The 15,000-nt window shown below is 45.9% G+C and overlaps 1 protein-coding gene and 1 pseudogene across 5 annotated transcripts in view; one reads left to right on the plus strand and one right to left on the minus strand.

Annotated features, from left to right (window-relative positions):
- LOC148331465 (lysine-specific demethylase 2A-like) overlaps positions 1–15,000 on the minus strand; it is a 224,002-nt gene that overhangs the window by 192,092 nt on the left and 16,910 nt on the right. The window contains exon 1 of one of the 5 annotated variants that reach the window (XM_088301660.1): positions 7,433–7,490. The exons of 3 other annotated variants lie outside the window; for them this stretch is intronic. In XM_088301660.1, coding sequence (XP_088157786.1) covers positions 7,433–7,465 — 33 coding nt within the window. In that variant the 5' untranslated portion in view covers positions 7,466–7,490. Of the gene's footprint in view, positions 1–7,432; positions 7,491–15,000 lie in introns of those variants that run through there. One more of the 5 variants, XM_088301659.1, reaches the window with a different exon arrangement.
- The window catches only part of LOC148331467 (uncharacterized), a 201,953-nt pseudogene that overhangs the window by 96,014 nt on the left and 90,939 nt on the right, over positions 1–15,000 (plus strand).

Consider the following 15,000-nt stretch of genomic DNA (forward strand, 5'->3'; position numbering starts at 1 on the left):
AGGAAGGAACAACTGTTTACGGGGCCAAGCGTGGAACAGCAGTTAAATGCAACACAAAATATACAAGAGGGGGAAAAGACACGAATGAAAAAAGTAAAACCACCATTACAAGATGATAATATTACATTCACACCCACTACGACACAGCTGTACCCGACAATACCGCCGCCGAGATATGACCTTAATTCCACATCACATAATGCGGGGCCACACATGATGACGCGTAGGGGTCAAGGGCCCGAGTTATCATGGAATAAAGAGATGGGGGGAACGCCAATCCTCCTGGAGGGACCCGAGGTAAGTAAACCCACTGAGACCTTCCCGCTCATCCAGGTGGCAAATCCGAGAGCAGGGGAAGACGGCCAACCTCATTATGTATTGGTTCATAGGCCTTGGACAAAAGAACAAATGATTAAGGTCCTCGAACATGTTCCAAAACCCACTGATGATGTAGAAGGGTGCGTTCAGGGAATAATTGACTTGCAACAAAGTTATCATCTAAATGGCCCCGAAATGCAGCAGGCACTCATGCAAATTACAGGGTTAAAATGGCACCAGTGCAAAGGGCAGTGGAGCCCATACACAGGGAAAAGTAACGATCTTATTATGTCACCAGGCGAGGTTGTTAATAGTTTAAGCAATCCAGACTCCATTTTTGCAAATATGCGTCGTGTGTTTGTAAAACATCCAAACTATGCTAAGATTAGTCAAACTACACAGTCGATGGAAGAAACAGTACAAGAGTACAGGGCTAGATTGTACCCAGTATTTAAAATAAACAGTGGTATCAGTGAAGATGGTCACCCTAATGGGCCCTTCAACCAGCAATTGAAGCAAGCAATTTTGTTCGGCCTTAAACCACAAATAAAAGCATGGATAGAACAAAACATGGTAACGCTACCCACGGCCTCGATTGATGAATTTATGGACAATGTAGTCCACGTGGAAAAGGTGATGAAAGATAAAATGAAGAAAAAAGCGCATGAGGTCCAGTTGCGAGAGGGTGCGGAAACTTACATTTTACGCACAGATTGGAGGGGACAGGGGCCAAAAGGGCGCAGAGAGTGGAGGGGGCCGCGAGAGAGCCAGAAAAACAAAATGAGATGGGGGGGGGCAGAGATTGTGATAACGAGGAGAGACGAGAGGAGGCAAGGAGGAAAGGACTTTGTTTTGTTTGTTTTAGATCTGGGCATTTTGCCAGAGAATGTCGGGAGAGAGATGGCAAGCAGGCATGACTAGGAAAAGTCCGGACGGATGAAGGGAGAAAAAGTGTTGTGTTAGATAAACATTGTGGCCGAAATCAGATAGAGGTCCAGCTGTCTGAAGAAGACGTGCATTCAAAACTAAGACCAGAAACTTTGGTATATGTAAACAATAAGCCTATGATGTGCCTCGCAGACACAGGGGCGGAAAGATCTGTAATTAGAGAGACAGCCAGTGTGCCAAAATCTAAGCGTGTGGTAGTAATGACGGGGGCGAGTGGGGAGGAGGCGAAAGTTCCTTTGAGTGAAGTTGTAAGATTGGAATGGGGCCAGAATAGGGAGGTAGCTTCCACTAGCCGAGTCCTAATGATGGCTAGGTGCCCACATAACTTGTTGGGACGGGCAGATATGCTCCAAATGGAACTAGCCATTGTTCCCACAAATAAAGGGGTGTTTAAAGTAATTCACTGTCCCCTAGACTGCGTTCCTGTGATGGTCACGGAAGCTGAGGACGTGCCATATTACTGGTGGAGTTTGGAATTCCCCTCGGCAGATGTGACCCACACCGCAGAGCATATCATTGATTTGTCAAAAAAACACCTTGTGGGAGAGTATGATACAATGCCAGCAGAAGAATTACACATGACCATAAGATATAGTAGGACCCCGGGGCCAGATGAGCCCTACACCGAGGCTTTGCTCCGGTGTGGCCCGAGCATAGTCCAAGTGATGTATTTTGTTTTCCGAGGGCCCGCCTCATTCTGTACGGTGGACCCACCAGCATGCATTTTGGACTTAATGCCGGACCCAGGGAGTAAACATATATCCATAACAAAGGCACACCAAGACGAGTGGAGCGACAACGCTGTCTCTGCCACATTGGTGTCCACTATTAGGAATTGGACTCGGAGTGGGGAGAAACTAGAGACCTCCCCATCTACTGGATGGTCGAGGCTCAAACTCACACTCAGGGTCACAATGCACCCGCAGGTGCACATGCATCCACCTCTGGAGATGTGATGTATTTTGCTAACAGATGTGGAAGAGCAAGCCCTGATGGGGCTGCCCAACTCCCTGTGGAGCAAGGGGCCGGCTGACGTAGGACTCATGAAAGGGGTCACCCCAGTTCGAATACGGGGGAAAACAAACCATAAACCACGCATTAAACAATACCCACTGAAACCTGATGCTGAAAATGGAATTGAGCCAATAATAAATGCATTAAAGGAAGCAGGAATTTTGATACAAGCACCTGAAGCGGAATGCAATACACCTATTTTTCCAGTAAAAAAGGCCCCACCCTCAGAGGGATGGAGGTTAGTGCAAGATCTCCGAGCAGTTAATAGCGCAGTCATACAACGAACCCCAAATGTGCCAAATCCACACACATTGTTGAATTCGCTTCGATCAGATTCACAGTACTTCACGGTAATAGATCTCAGCAATGCATTTTTTAGCATTCCGCTATCAGAGAAAGCACAAGTTTGGTTCGCATTCACATTTAAGAAGGCAAAATTGACATTCACTCGATTACCACAGGGATATGCTGAATCACCCACTATCTTTTCAGAAGCTATCGCTAACTGTCTATCCCAATTTGACCCACCAGAGGGTAGCCAAATCATTGTGTACGTAGACGACATTCTGGTCGCATCCCCGACACAGAGCCAATGTAAGATCGATACAATTGCACTATTGCAACATTTGGCAGAAACAGGAAACAAAGTTTCTAAAAATAAGCTCCAACTGTGGAGGAGGGAGGTTAAATATTTGGGACACACACTCACACAGGACGGGAGAACAATTAGTCAAGACCGAAAAGCAGCTGTCGTAGCGACACCAAAACCAACTACTAAAAAACAATTAATGGCTTTTCTAGGATTATGCAACTACTGCCGAATTTGGGTAATAGATTACGCGCTCCTGGCAAAGCCATTACAAAACATGATACACACTGATCCAATGGCAATGTCAGCAAAATTGAGTTGGACAAAGTCTACTGACACAGCTTTTGACAAACTGAAATTGGCAATAACTGATACTGCAGCACTAGCATTGCCTGATTATTCCAAGCCATTCATTCAAACAGTAGATGCTAAGCGAGATTACATGACCTCAGTATTATTACAACACCATGGCATTAGGCTTAAGCCAGTAGCATATTACTCGCAATACTTAGACCCTGTTGCCAGGGCAACCCCATACTGTGTTCAAGCTGTAGTGGCAGCCGCCCTAGCAGTACAAGCATCAGCTGAGGTAGTCCTCTATCACCAGCTAACCCTAAAGGTGCCACATGCGGTCTCAGCTTTGTTGCTGGAATCAAAAATGTCATTTCTTTCACCAGCAAGACACCTGTCCTACACGGCACTCCTACGATCACAACCTAACCTCACGATTGAACGATGTACAACATTGAATCCAGCAACTCTGATGCCCACACCGCATGATGGTACCCCACACGATTGCGTAACAGAAACTGACGTTATGTATAAACCTAGACCAGACATCACTGATATACCCCTAGCAGAGGGGGATGTCATATTTGTTGACGGATCCGCTTTTAAAGATCAGTGTGGCAAAAGTCATGCAGGTTATGCAGTAACAACCGCAACCACTATAATCGCAGCAGGAAAACTAGCCTCAAATATGTCTGCTCAGGCAGCTGAGCTGGTCGCTCTCACGAAAGCATGCATGATTTATGAGGGCAGGCCCGTCACAGTGTACACAGACAGCCAGTACGCATACAGCTCTGCACACACGTTTTGCCGTCAATGGCAGCTTCGTGGGTTTATCACAACAACAGGAAAAGAGGTCAAACATAAATCGTTGCTTGTTAACCTCCTGGCTGCGATCCAGCTGCCCTCATTGCTAGCTATTTGTAAGTGTGAAGCACATCTTAAAGGAAATGACCCAGTGGTAGTAGGAAACAGGTTTGCTGATCAGGCGGCAAAAGCTGCAGCAGCAGAAAATACCGTTGTTTGTAAAGCTGAGATCAAGGCAGATGAAACTGATGACTTGCAAGACATTCTCAAGGAAAGGCACAAGATAGTGTCTGATGCAGAAAAACGATTGTGGATAAAAAAAGGAGCAACATACGACAACGGACTTTACAGCGGTCCGGATGATAAGCCATGGCTGCCTCAATCTCTATTTTCATGGGCAGCAATTGTGACACACGGACCATGCCATGTGTCAACAGGGGGCATGGTTGATCAAATAAACAAACACTTTAATTCATTTGGGTTCACACAATATGCAAAAAACTTTTGCAGACAATGCTTGATTTGTATTAAAAATAATCCACAAGGAAATGTGAGACCAAAAAGAGGCTCGTTTCCAGAGCCTGAACACCCATTTCATACGATACATATGGACTTCATTCAATTATCCAAGTCACGAGGGTATGAATATTGTTTGGTGATTATTGATGTATTTTCAAAATGGGTTGAAATATTTCCCACAGCCAAGCCTGATGCGTTGACAGTGGCTAAAGCACTATGTAAGCATATAATACCAACATTTGGAATCCCGAGAGTCATCAGAAGTGATAATGGGTCCCATTTTGTAAATGAGGTTATTAAAAGATTGTCAGAACAGTTCAAAATAAATTTAAAGAGGCATTGCATTTATCACCCACAGAGTGCTGGTTTAGTTGAAAGAACGAATGGTACAATAAAAAACAAATTGATCAAAACAATGAAAGAGACAGGAAGACCATGGCCTGACTGTATTGATATTGTAAAAATGAATATGCATATCCTGCCAGCAGAAGGGAAGGGTTTGACTCCTTTCGAACTTTTGTATGGGAGGCCATACAATCTTCCCGACTTGACACTAAAAACAAAAGACGCCCCGGACTCAGTACATGACTTGGCCCACTACATGAGAAAGACACTCGAATATCGCGAATGTCGTCACGCCAATGAACTGCCAGATATGCCATTGTCTCCACAGCATCGTCAACCTCCAGTCGCCGCAGGAGACTGGGTGTTCATCAAGGTCATCAAGAGGAAAACGTGGTCGAGCGAGCGGTGGGAGGGGCCTTATCGAGTGCTGATCGCCACGCCCACTGCCGTGAAGGTGGAAGGAAGACCCAACTGGATTCATCTGTCTTGGGTGAAGCATCGGCTATTCGGCGACCTGGCTGGAAAGGTACCCTCCCCCGACTCTCACAGCTCCCACGAGTAAACAGTGTTTTTCCGAAGGTTAAGTGCTGGTAACCTCTGACCTTCGGGCACTGCAACGATGTGCAGCAACAACAGCAAGCGATTGCTCGTCGGGACCGGCATCTTTGGAATGGCTGTGGTACTGGCATATGGCATCTTCATTGTGAAAATTGGACACGACAAACGAAAGGATCATGATCCACCAAGGGCGCCTGATCCACCGAGGGCGCCTGATCCACCAAGGGCGCCTGATCCACCAAAAAATCATGACCCACCAAGGGCACATGATCCCCCAAAGGATCATAACCCACCAAGGGCACCTGAACCCCCAAAGGATCATGACCAGCATTATGAGGAATATCGTGAGACCCATCTGCACGAGAAGGTCTGGAAGAAGCCGAAGGGCGCCCAGAGCGCCCCTCGAGCGCAACTCGCTTCCCTGACGGCACGTACGCGGCGCGCTCCTGTAATAAAGGGTCATGGTCTGGTCTATTTTCCTGGTCAACAATGTTCAAATCATAGCAGTCATGTTTATCTGATACAGGTTTGTGTGAAAGTGAATCAGACGCTCTCATTTAAGATACCATATACTGAGTTAAAATACGGTAAAAAAAAGTCTTAAAGCTTTAACAGGTGGCTCTCCCGGGAAGTATCACTATTATGCTATGATTGGGCAAATTGATAAATCCTGGGGGAACACCGCAGCTTACTCAGGCAAGGATTGGAAGCCTCGTCCAACAACCCCTCTTGCTAAGCAGTGGGGGTCCATAATAGAATTGACTCGGTTACCAGATGACATAGTGTTAACAGTGAATATGACAAACCAGCAGAACTCATCACAATGTATGTTGATAAGGCTTTATGCATACTTTCCGGGTCCAACCAAGGACCCCTGTGTTGACATGATTGTGTGCAGGGACCCAGTGCTAGTCGACCCCAAAGATGCATACATCTCACTAGGACGAGCAGCGAAAGGGATTCATGTGTTCAACCCCGCTAAGGTAACTAAAAACAAAATTATATATCTGGCCACAGGAACTGATGTTGCTAAAAATACCTGGGTTACGGCAGCGCAGGAGGCCACAAAAGGGGTAAATGAAGATTGTGTAGTCTGTCTCAAGGCCCGTCCATCTCTACTCCCCACACCGGCCATATCTGATAACGTGAATTGTAGTCTGCTCATTAGCTCCACAACTAATGTGACATTCACTACTGATCCCACATGTAATGCCTATGGGAAAGCATATCCACCTCTCAAAACGAACCATCAGCCCCCTTACTTCCAGGTTCCCCAGGAGGGGAACTATGCCTGCATAGCTAGAAATTGTTCCGGTAACACCTGCCCGTCTGTCGGAACAGTGCCAGATTTTATGTGTAACACAACCATTATTGTGCCAACTAATGATCGACTCGTGTACCAACGACGGGATGTTTGGTGGTGGTGTGGGGGGAAGACCCTCCGGGGGCATCTCCCCGAGGAATGGAGTGGGTCATGTGCACACGTAATTCTAATCTTCCCAGCTCACATAGCCATAGTCAAGACACACACTCTAAATAATAGGAGGAGACGAAACATTGCACCTTTGAATATGGGACCTAATCCAACGTATATCGATGCCATAGGGGTGCCGAGGGGGGTGCCAAACGAATACAAATTGGTGGACCAAATTGCGGCAGGGTGGGAATCAATCTTCATTTGGATTACCCCAAATAAAAATGTTGATCGCATTAATTACATCCATTACAATGTGTTGACTCTCACTAATTACACACACGCTCTGGGAATGGCACTGGCCGAACAGCTCGACGCAACCTCTCTAACAGCATTTCAAAACCGGATGGCATTAGATATGCTGTTGGCTGAGGCCGGTGGAGTCTGCTCAATTTTCCAGGACCAGTGTTGTATGTTCATCCCTAACAATACGGCCCCCGATGGATCGATCACAAAAACTCTCCAGGGACTCCAAATGTTGTCTGAAACTATGCATATTCATTCTGGTATTGATCACCCCGTGATAGGTTGGTTCAGTAACATGTTCGGACAATGGAAAGATGTTCTCATACCTGTGTTTGTTTCCATATGTGTCGGGGTCGCATTGTTATCTGTGGTAGGGTGCTGTTGTATCCCCTGTTTAAGACATGTGATATTGAAAATCTTTGACCGCATGTTTGAAAGTGCAAAGGTTAGCCTACAGGAGGAAGTAGAAACATTGCTGGCGGATTATGAAGATGCCAGCTACGAATTTGAAGTAGTGTAAGAAGGATATGATAACTACACTGAAAGTCATGCATGAGATGGTGTAAGTTTGATGTGTTATTACATTACGATAAAAAGGAGGGAAATGTGAAGAACATTATAGGAGCAATCATGTTATCGAATGTAATAAAATAATATCACACACAGTCTAATATCACACAACAGTTTGATTTTACATACAGTCCAATGTTATGCACAGTTTAAATACATAACACATAAATACATAACACATAAAGTTTCATGATATTGTTACTAACTCTAGTTCATTTATTAACTAAAATCTAGGAACTAACCATCACACCACCACACTTAGGTTAGGACGACCACTTAGGTCAGGGCAACCGAACAAACTCCACTCCTGAATACACACGAGGGGAGGCGGACATGGACCAAGTAAACACCAGCTGGACCGAAGTAAACATGCCCTTGACAATTTAGGTACCTTTGAATCGGTCGTATGTACTTGTATTGATTTCTGTATTGATTGAAATGTGTCGGCACATGTCGACGTGACTTATGATATTCAATAAAAGGCTTGGAGAGAACTGGAGGTTCAGAGATCAGACCTGTTCACTGGGGTTTCATCTCTCCCGGCCGGAAACTTGTAGTCTGCTGTCCGTGTCTGGATTCCTACTTGCCGAGGCGTGAGTCGCTCCCCCACATAGGGGTGATTCTCCCTTGACATTTTACAGTGGTCCTTCGATCCTTCAAAACGGGTGTTGACCGGGTCATGCGGAGGGGGAGGCGGTGACGACCGGAGGAAAAGACTGTGCACAGCAACCAGGACTTAAAAAACCTCATCTCGTCCTGATTTTGAGGCCGGTCTCGCAGGATCTCCCGACGAGTGCCCCGGTTGACATCCGACTGAACCAGAGGAAAGACACGGACGGCAAGGGGTAAGACAAAAACTTCTTGAAGTATTTTGGGTACCACGGCACCTAGACGGTTTTTGGTGTGAGACTTAGCTACTTCACTATTGTTGTTGTTCACTGCAGATAACGTAACTTCTGCAAATTTGGAACATTGTTGCAGATAACGTAACTTCTGTAGATTTGGTTTAGTCAAGAAAACATTACTGCAGATAACGTAGCTTCTGCAGATTAAAAACCAGTTGTTTTAACGGTGCACCTGGGTAACGGAACTCCCGGGTGGTTCGGGTCCGAACAAGTGAGACAGTGAATTGACCAGGCCTGTGACTGACATACTAACTGCGGATTATATGTGTGTGCATGGAGAGTATTTGAAGGAGATCTAAAATCGTTCACGTTCCGTGAAATTTAAACACCAAGCTGATGTCCTCCTGAGACGCTAGGTCAAAAGGTAGAAGCTTGACATCAGGGGAAGTGAACGAGCACGTAGCATTTCTCCAGAGAATCTCTCAAAGTATTTTTGTGTGACTACTAACAAGCAGACAATGGGGAAGAAAGATAAAAAAAGGGGAGCCAGACCTGACAGGTCAAAATCACCCGATATGGTAAAAAAGATGGAACTCAAGTTCCCGGGTAGTACGAAGTACTTGGGTAAATGGAAAGGACGCTATCAATTTGATCCAGACTTGGCTGGAGTAAGAGAGACGGGGGAGTTGTTGAGAAACCTGTCCATTCATGACCGGCAAAAGCAACGTACTCGTGATACACCAGGGAAGCAGTTGAGGCAGGCTAGAGTTTGGCATGAGGAGATGCGTAAGAAAGAGGGGGAGAGCCAAAGTGGTATTAATGTGGCTCGTGCTGAAGATGATGAGACACAGGGAAGGGGACGTAAGCGAGTGATTAAAATAAGGAAGGAACAACTGTTTACGGGGCCAAGCGTGGAACAGCAGTTAAATGCAACACAAAATATACAAGAGGGGGAAAAGACACGAATGAAAAAAGTAAAACCACCATTACAAGATGATAATATTACATTCACACCCACTACGACACAGCTGTACCCGACAATACCGCCGCCGAGATATGACCTTAATTCCACATCACATAATGCGGGGCCACACATGATGACGCGTAGGGGTCAAGGGCCCGAGTTATCATGGAATAAAGAGATGGGGGGAACGCCAATCCTCCTGGAGGGACCCGAGGTAAGTAAACCCACTGAGACCTTCCCGCTCATCCAGGTGGCAAATCCGAGAGCAGGGGAAGACGGCCAACCTCATTATGTATTGGTTCATAGGCCTTGGACAAAAGAACAAATGATTAAGGTCCTCGAACATGTTCCAAAACCCACTGATGATGTAGAAGGGTGCGTTCAGGGAATAATTGACTTGCAACAAAGTTATCATCTAAATGGCCCCGAAATGCAGCAGGCACTCATGCAAATTACAGGGTTAAAATGGCACCAGTGCAAAGGGCAGTGGAGCCCATACACAGGGAAAAGTAACGATCTTATTATGTCACCAGGCGAGGTTGTTAATAGTTTAAGCAATCCAGACTCCATTTTTGCAAATATGCGTCGTGTGTTTGTAAAACATCCAAACTATGCTAAGATTAGTCAAACTACACAGTCGATGGAAGAAACAGTACAAGAGTACAGGGCTAGATTGTACCCAGTATTTAAAATAAACAGTGGTATCAGTGAAGATGGTCACCCTAATGGGCCCTTCAACCAGCAATTGAAGCAAGCAATTTTGTTCGGCCTTAAACCACAAATAAAAGCATGGATAGAACAAAACATGGTAACGCTACCCACGGCCTCGATTGATGAATTTATGGACAATGTAGTCCACGTGGAAAAGGTGATGAAAGATAAAATGAAGAAAAAAGCGCATGAGGTCCAGTTGCGAGAGGGTGCGGAAACTTACATTTTACGCACAGATTGGAGGGGACAGGGGCCAAAAGGGCGCAGAGAGTGGAGGGGGCCGCGAGAGAGCCAGAAAAACAAAATGAGATGGGGGGGGGCAGAGATTGTGATAACGAGGAGAGACGAGAGGAGGCAAGGAGGAAAGGACTTTGTTTTGTTTGTTTTAGATCTGGGCATTTTGCCAGAGAATGTCGGGAGAGAGATGGCAAGCAGGCATGACTAGGAAAAGTCCGGACGGATGAAGGGAGAAAAAGTGTTGTGTTAGATAAACATTGTGGCCGAAATCAGATAGAGGTCCAGCTGTCTGAAGAAGACGTGCATTCAAAACTAAGACCAGAAACTTTGGTATATGTAAACAATAAGCCTATGATGTGCCTCGCAGACACAGGGGCGGAAAGATCTGTAATTAGAGAGACAGCCAGTGTGCCAAAATCTAAGCGTGTGGTAGTAATGACGGGGGCGAGTGGGGAGGAGGCGAAAGTTCCTTTGAGTGAAGTTGTAAGATTGGAATGGGGCCAGAATAGGGAGGTAGCTTCCACTAGCCGAGTCCTAATGATGGCTAGGTGCCCACATAACTTGTTGGGACGGGCAGATATGCTCCAAATGGAACTAGCCATTGTTCCCACAAATAAAGGGGTGTTTAAAGTAATTCACTGTCCCCTAGACTGCGTTCCTGTGATGGTCACGGAAGCTGAGGACGTGCCATATTACTGGTGGAGTTTGGAATTCCCCTCGGCAGATGTGACCCACACCGCAGAGCATATCATTGATTTGTCAAAAAAACACCTTGTGGGAGAGTATGATACAATGCCAGCAGAAGAATTACACATGACCATAAGATATAGTAGGACCCCGGGGCCAGATGAGCCCTACACCGAGGCTTTGCTCCGGTGTGGCCCGAGCATAGTCCAAGTGATGTATTTTGTTTTCCGAGGGCCCGCCTCATTCTGTACGGTGGACCCACCAGCATGCATTTTGGACTTAATGCCGGACCCAGGGAGTAAACATATATCCATAACAAAGGCACACCAAGACGAGTGGAGCGACAACGCTGTCTCTGCCACATTGGTGTCCACTATTAGGGATTGGACTCGGAGTGGGGAGAAACTAGAGACCTCCCCATCTACTGGATGGTCGAGGCTCAAACTCACACTCAGGGTCACAATGCACCCGCAGGTGCACATGCATCCACCTCTGGAGATGTGATGTATTTTGCTAACAGATGTGGAAGAGCAAGCCCTGATGGGGCTGCCCAACTCCCTGTGGAGCAAGGGGCCGGCTGACGTAGGACTCATGAAAGGGGTCACCCCAGTTCGAATACGGGGGAAAACAAACCATAAACCACGCATTAAACAATACCCACTGAAACCTGATGCTGAAAATGGAATTGAGCCAATAATAAATGCATTAAAGGAAGCAGGAATTTTGATACAAGCACCTGAAGCGGAATGCAATACACCTATTTTTCCAGTAAAAAAGGCCCCACCCTCAGAGGGATGGAGGTTAGTGCAAGATCTCCGAGCAGTTAATAGCGCAGTCATACAACGAACCCCAAATGTGCCAAATCCACACACATTGTTGAATTCGCTTCGATCAGATTCACAGTACTTCACGGTAATAGATCTCAGCAATGCATTTTTTAGCATTCCGCTATCAGAGAAAGCACAAGTTTGGTTCGCATTCACATTTAAGAAGGCAAAATTGACATTCACTCGATTACCACAGGGATATGCTGAATCACCCACTATCTTTTCAGAAGCTATCGCTAACTGTCTATCCCAATTTGACCCACCAGAGGGTAGCCAAATCATTGTGTACGTAGACGACATTCTGGTCGCATCCCCGACACAGAGCCAATGTAAGATCGATACAATTGCACTATTGCAACATTTGGCAGAAACAGGAAACAAAGTTTCTAAAAATAAGCTCCAACTGTGGAGGAGGGAGGTTAAATATTTGGGACACACACTCACACAGGACGGGAGAACAATTAGTCAAGACCGAAAAGCAGCTGTCGTAGCGACACCAAAACCAACTACTAAAAAACAATTAATGGCTTTTCTAGGATTATGCAACTACTGCCGAATTTGGGTAATAGATTACGCGCTCCTGGCAAAGCCATTACAAAACATGATACACACTGATCCAATGGCAATGTCAGCAAAATTGAGTTGGACAAAGTCTACTGACACAGCTTTTGACAAACTGAAATTGGCAATAACTGATACTGCAGCACTAGCATTGCCTGATTATTCCAAGCCATTCATTCAAACAGTAGATGCTAAGCGAGATTACATGACCTCAGTATTATTACAACACCATGGCATTAGGCTTAAGCCAGTAGCATATTACTCGCAATACTTAGACCCTGTTGCCAGGGCAACCCCATACTGTGTTCAAGCTGTAGTGGCAGCCGCCCTAGCAGTACAAGCATCAGCTGAGGTAGTCCTCTATCACCAGCTAACCCTAAAGGTGCCACATGCGGTCTCAGCTTTGTTGCTGGAATCAAAAATGTCATTTCTTTCACCAGCAAGACACCTGTCCTACACGGCACTCCTACGATCACAACCTAACCTCACGATTGAACGATGTACAACATTGAATCCAGCAACTCTGATGCCCACACCGCATGATGGTACCCCACACGATTGCGTAACAGAAACTGACGTTATGTATAAACCTAGACCAGACATCACTGATATACCCCTAGCAGAGGGGGATGTCATATTTGTTGACGGATCCGCTTTTAAAGATCAGTGTGGCAAAAGTCATGCAGGTTATGCAGTAACAACCGCAACCACTATAATCGCAGCAGGAAAACTAGCCTCAAATATGTCTGCTCAGGCAGCTGAGCTGGTCGCTCTCACGAAAGCATGCATGATTTATGAGGGCAGGCCCGTCACAGTGTACACAGACAGCCAGTACGCATACAGCTCTGCACACACGTTTTGCCGTCAATGGCAGCTTCGTGGGTTTATCACAACAACAGGAAAAGAGGTCAAACATAAATCGTTGCTTGTTAACCTCCTGGCTGCGATCCAGCTGCCCTCATTGCTAGCTATTTGTAAGTGTGAAGCACATCTTAAAGGAAATGACCCAGTGGTAGTAGGAAACAGGTTTGCTGATCAGGCGGCAAAAGCTGCAGCAGCAGAAAATACCGTTGTTTGTAAAGCTGAGATCAAGGCAGATGAAACTGATGACTTGCAAGACATTCTCAAGGAAAGGCACAAGATAGTGTCTGATGCAGAAAAACGATTGTGGATAAAAAAAGGAGCAACATACGACAACGGACTTTACAGCGGTCCGGATGATAAGCCATGGCTGCCTCAATCTCTATTTTCATGGGCAGCAATTGTGACACACGGACCATGCCATGTGTCAACAGGGGGCATGGTTGATCAAATAAACAAACACTTTAATTCATTTGGGTTCACACAATATGCAAAAAACTTTTGCAGACAATGCTTGATTTGTATTAAAAATAATCCACAAGGAAATGTGAGACCAAAAAGAGGCTCGTTTCCAGAGCCTGAACACCCATTTCATACGATACATATGGACTTCATTCAATTATCCAAGTCACGAGGGTATGAATATTGTTTGGTGATTATTGATGTATTTTCAAAATGGGTTGAAATATTTCCCACAGCCAAGCCTGATGCGTTGACAGTGGCTAAAGCACTATGTAAGCATATAATACCAACATTTGGAATCCCGAGAGTCATCAGAAGTGATAATGGGTCCCATTTTGTAAATGAGGTTATTAAAAGATTGTCAGAACAGTTCAAAATAAATTTAAAGAGGCATTGCATTTATCACCCACAGAGTGCTGGTTTAGTTGAAAGAACGAATGGTACAATAAAAAACAAATTGATCAAAACAATGAAAGAGACAGGAAGACCATGGCCTGACTGTATTGATATTGTAAAAATGAATATGCATATCCTGCCAGCAGAAGGGAAGGGTTTGACTCCTTTCGAACTTTTGTATGGGAGGCCATACAATCTTCCCGACTTGACACTAAAAACAAAAGACGCCCCGGACTCAGTACATGACTTGGCCCACTACATGAGAAAGACACTCGAATATCGCGAATGTCGTCACGCCAATGAACTGCCAGATATGCCATTGTCTCCACAGCATCGTCAACCTCCAGTCGCCGCAGGAGACTGGGTGTTCATCAAGGTCATCAAGAGGAAAACGTGGTCGAGCGAGCGGTGGGAGGGGCCTTATCGAGTGCTGATCGCCACGCCCACTGCCGTGAAGGTGGAAGGAAGACCCAACTGGATTCATCTGTCTTGGGTGAAGCATCGGCTATTCGGCGACCTGGCTGGAAAGGTACCCTCCCCCGACTCTCACAGCTCCCACGAGTAAACAGTGTTTTTCCGAAGGTTAAGTGCTGGTAACCTCTGACCTTCGGGCACTGCAACGATGTGCAGCAACAACAGCAAGCGATTGCTCGTCGGGACCGGCATCTTTGGAATGGCTGTGGTACTGGCATATGGCATCTTCATTGTGAAAATTGGACACGACAAACGAAAGGATCATGATCCACCAAGGGCGCCTGATCCACCGAGGGCGC

This window comes from Idiotropiscis lumnitzeri, chromosome 8 (genome assembly GCF_059441095.1).
Source record: "Idiotropiscis lumnitzeri isolate Australia: NSW breed Sydney's pygmy pipehorse chromosome 8, RoL_Ilum_1.0, whole genome shotgun sequence".
Classification (NCBI taxonomy): domain Eukaryota; kingdom Metazoa; phylum Chordata; class Actinopteri; order Syngnathiformes; family Syngnathidae; genus Idiotropiscis; species Idiotropiscis lumnitzeri.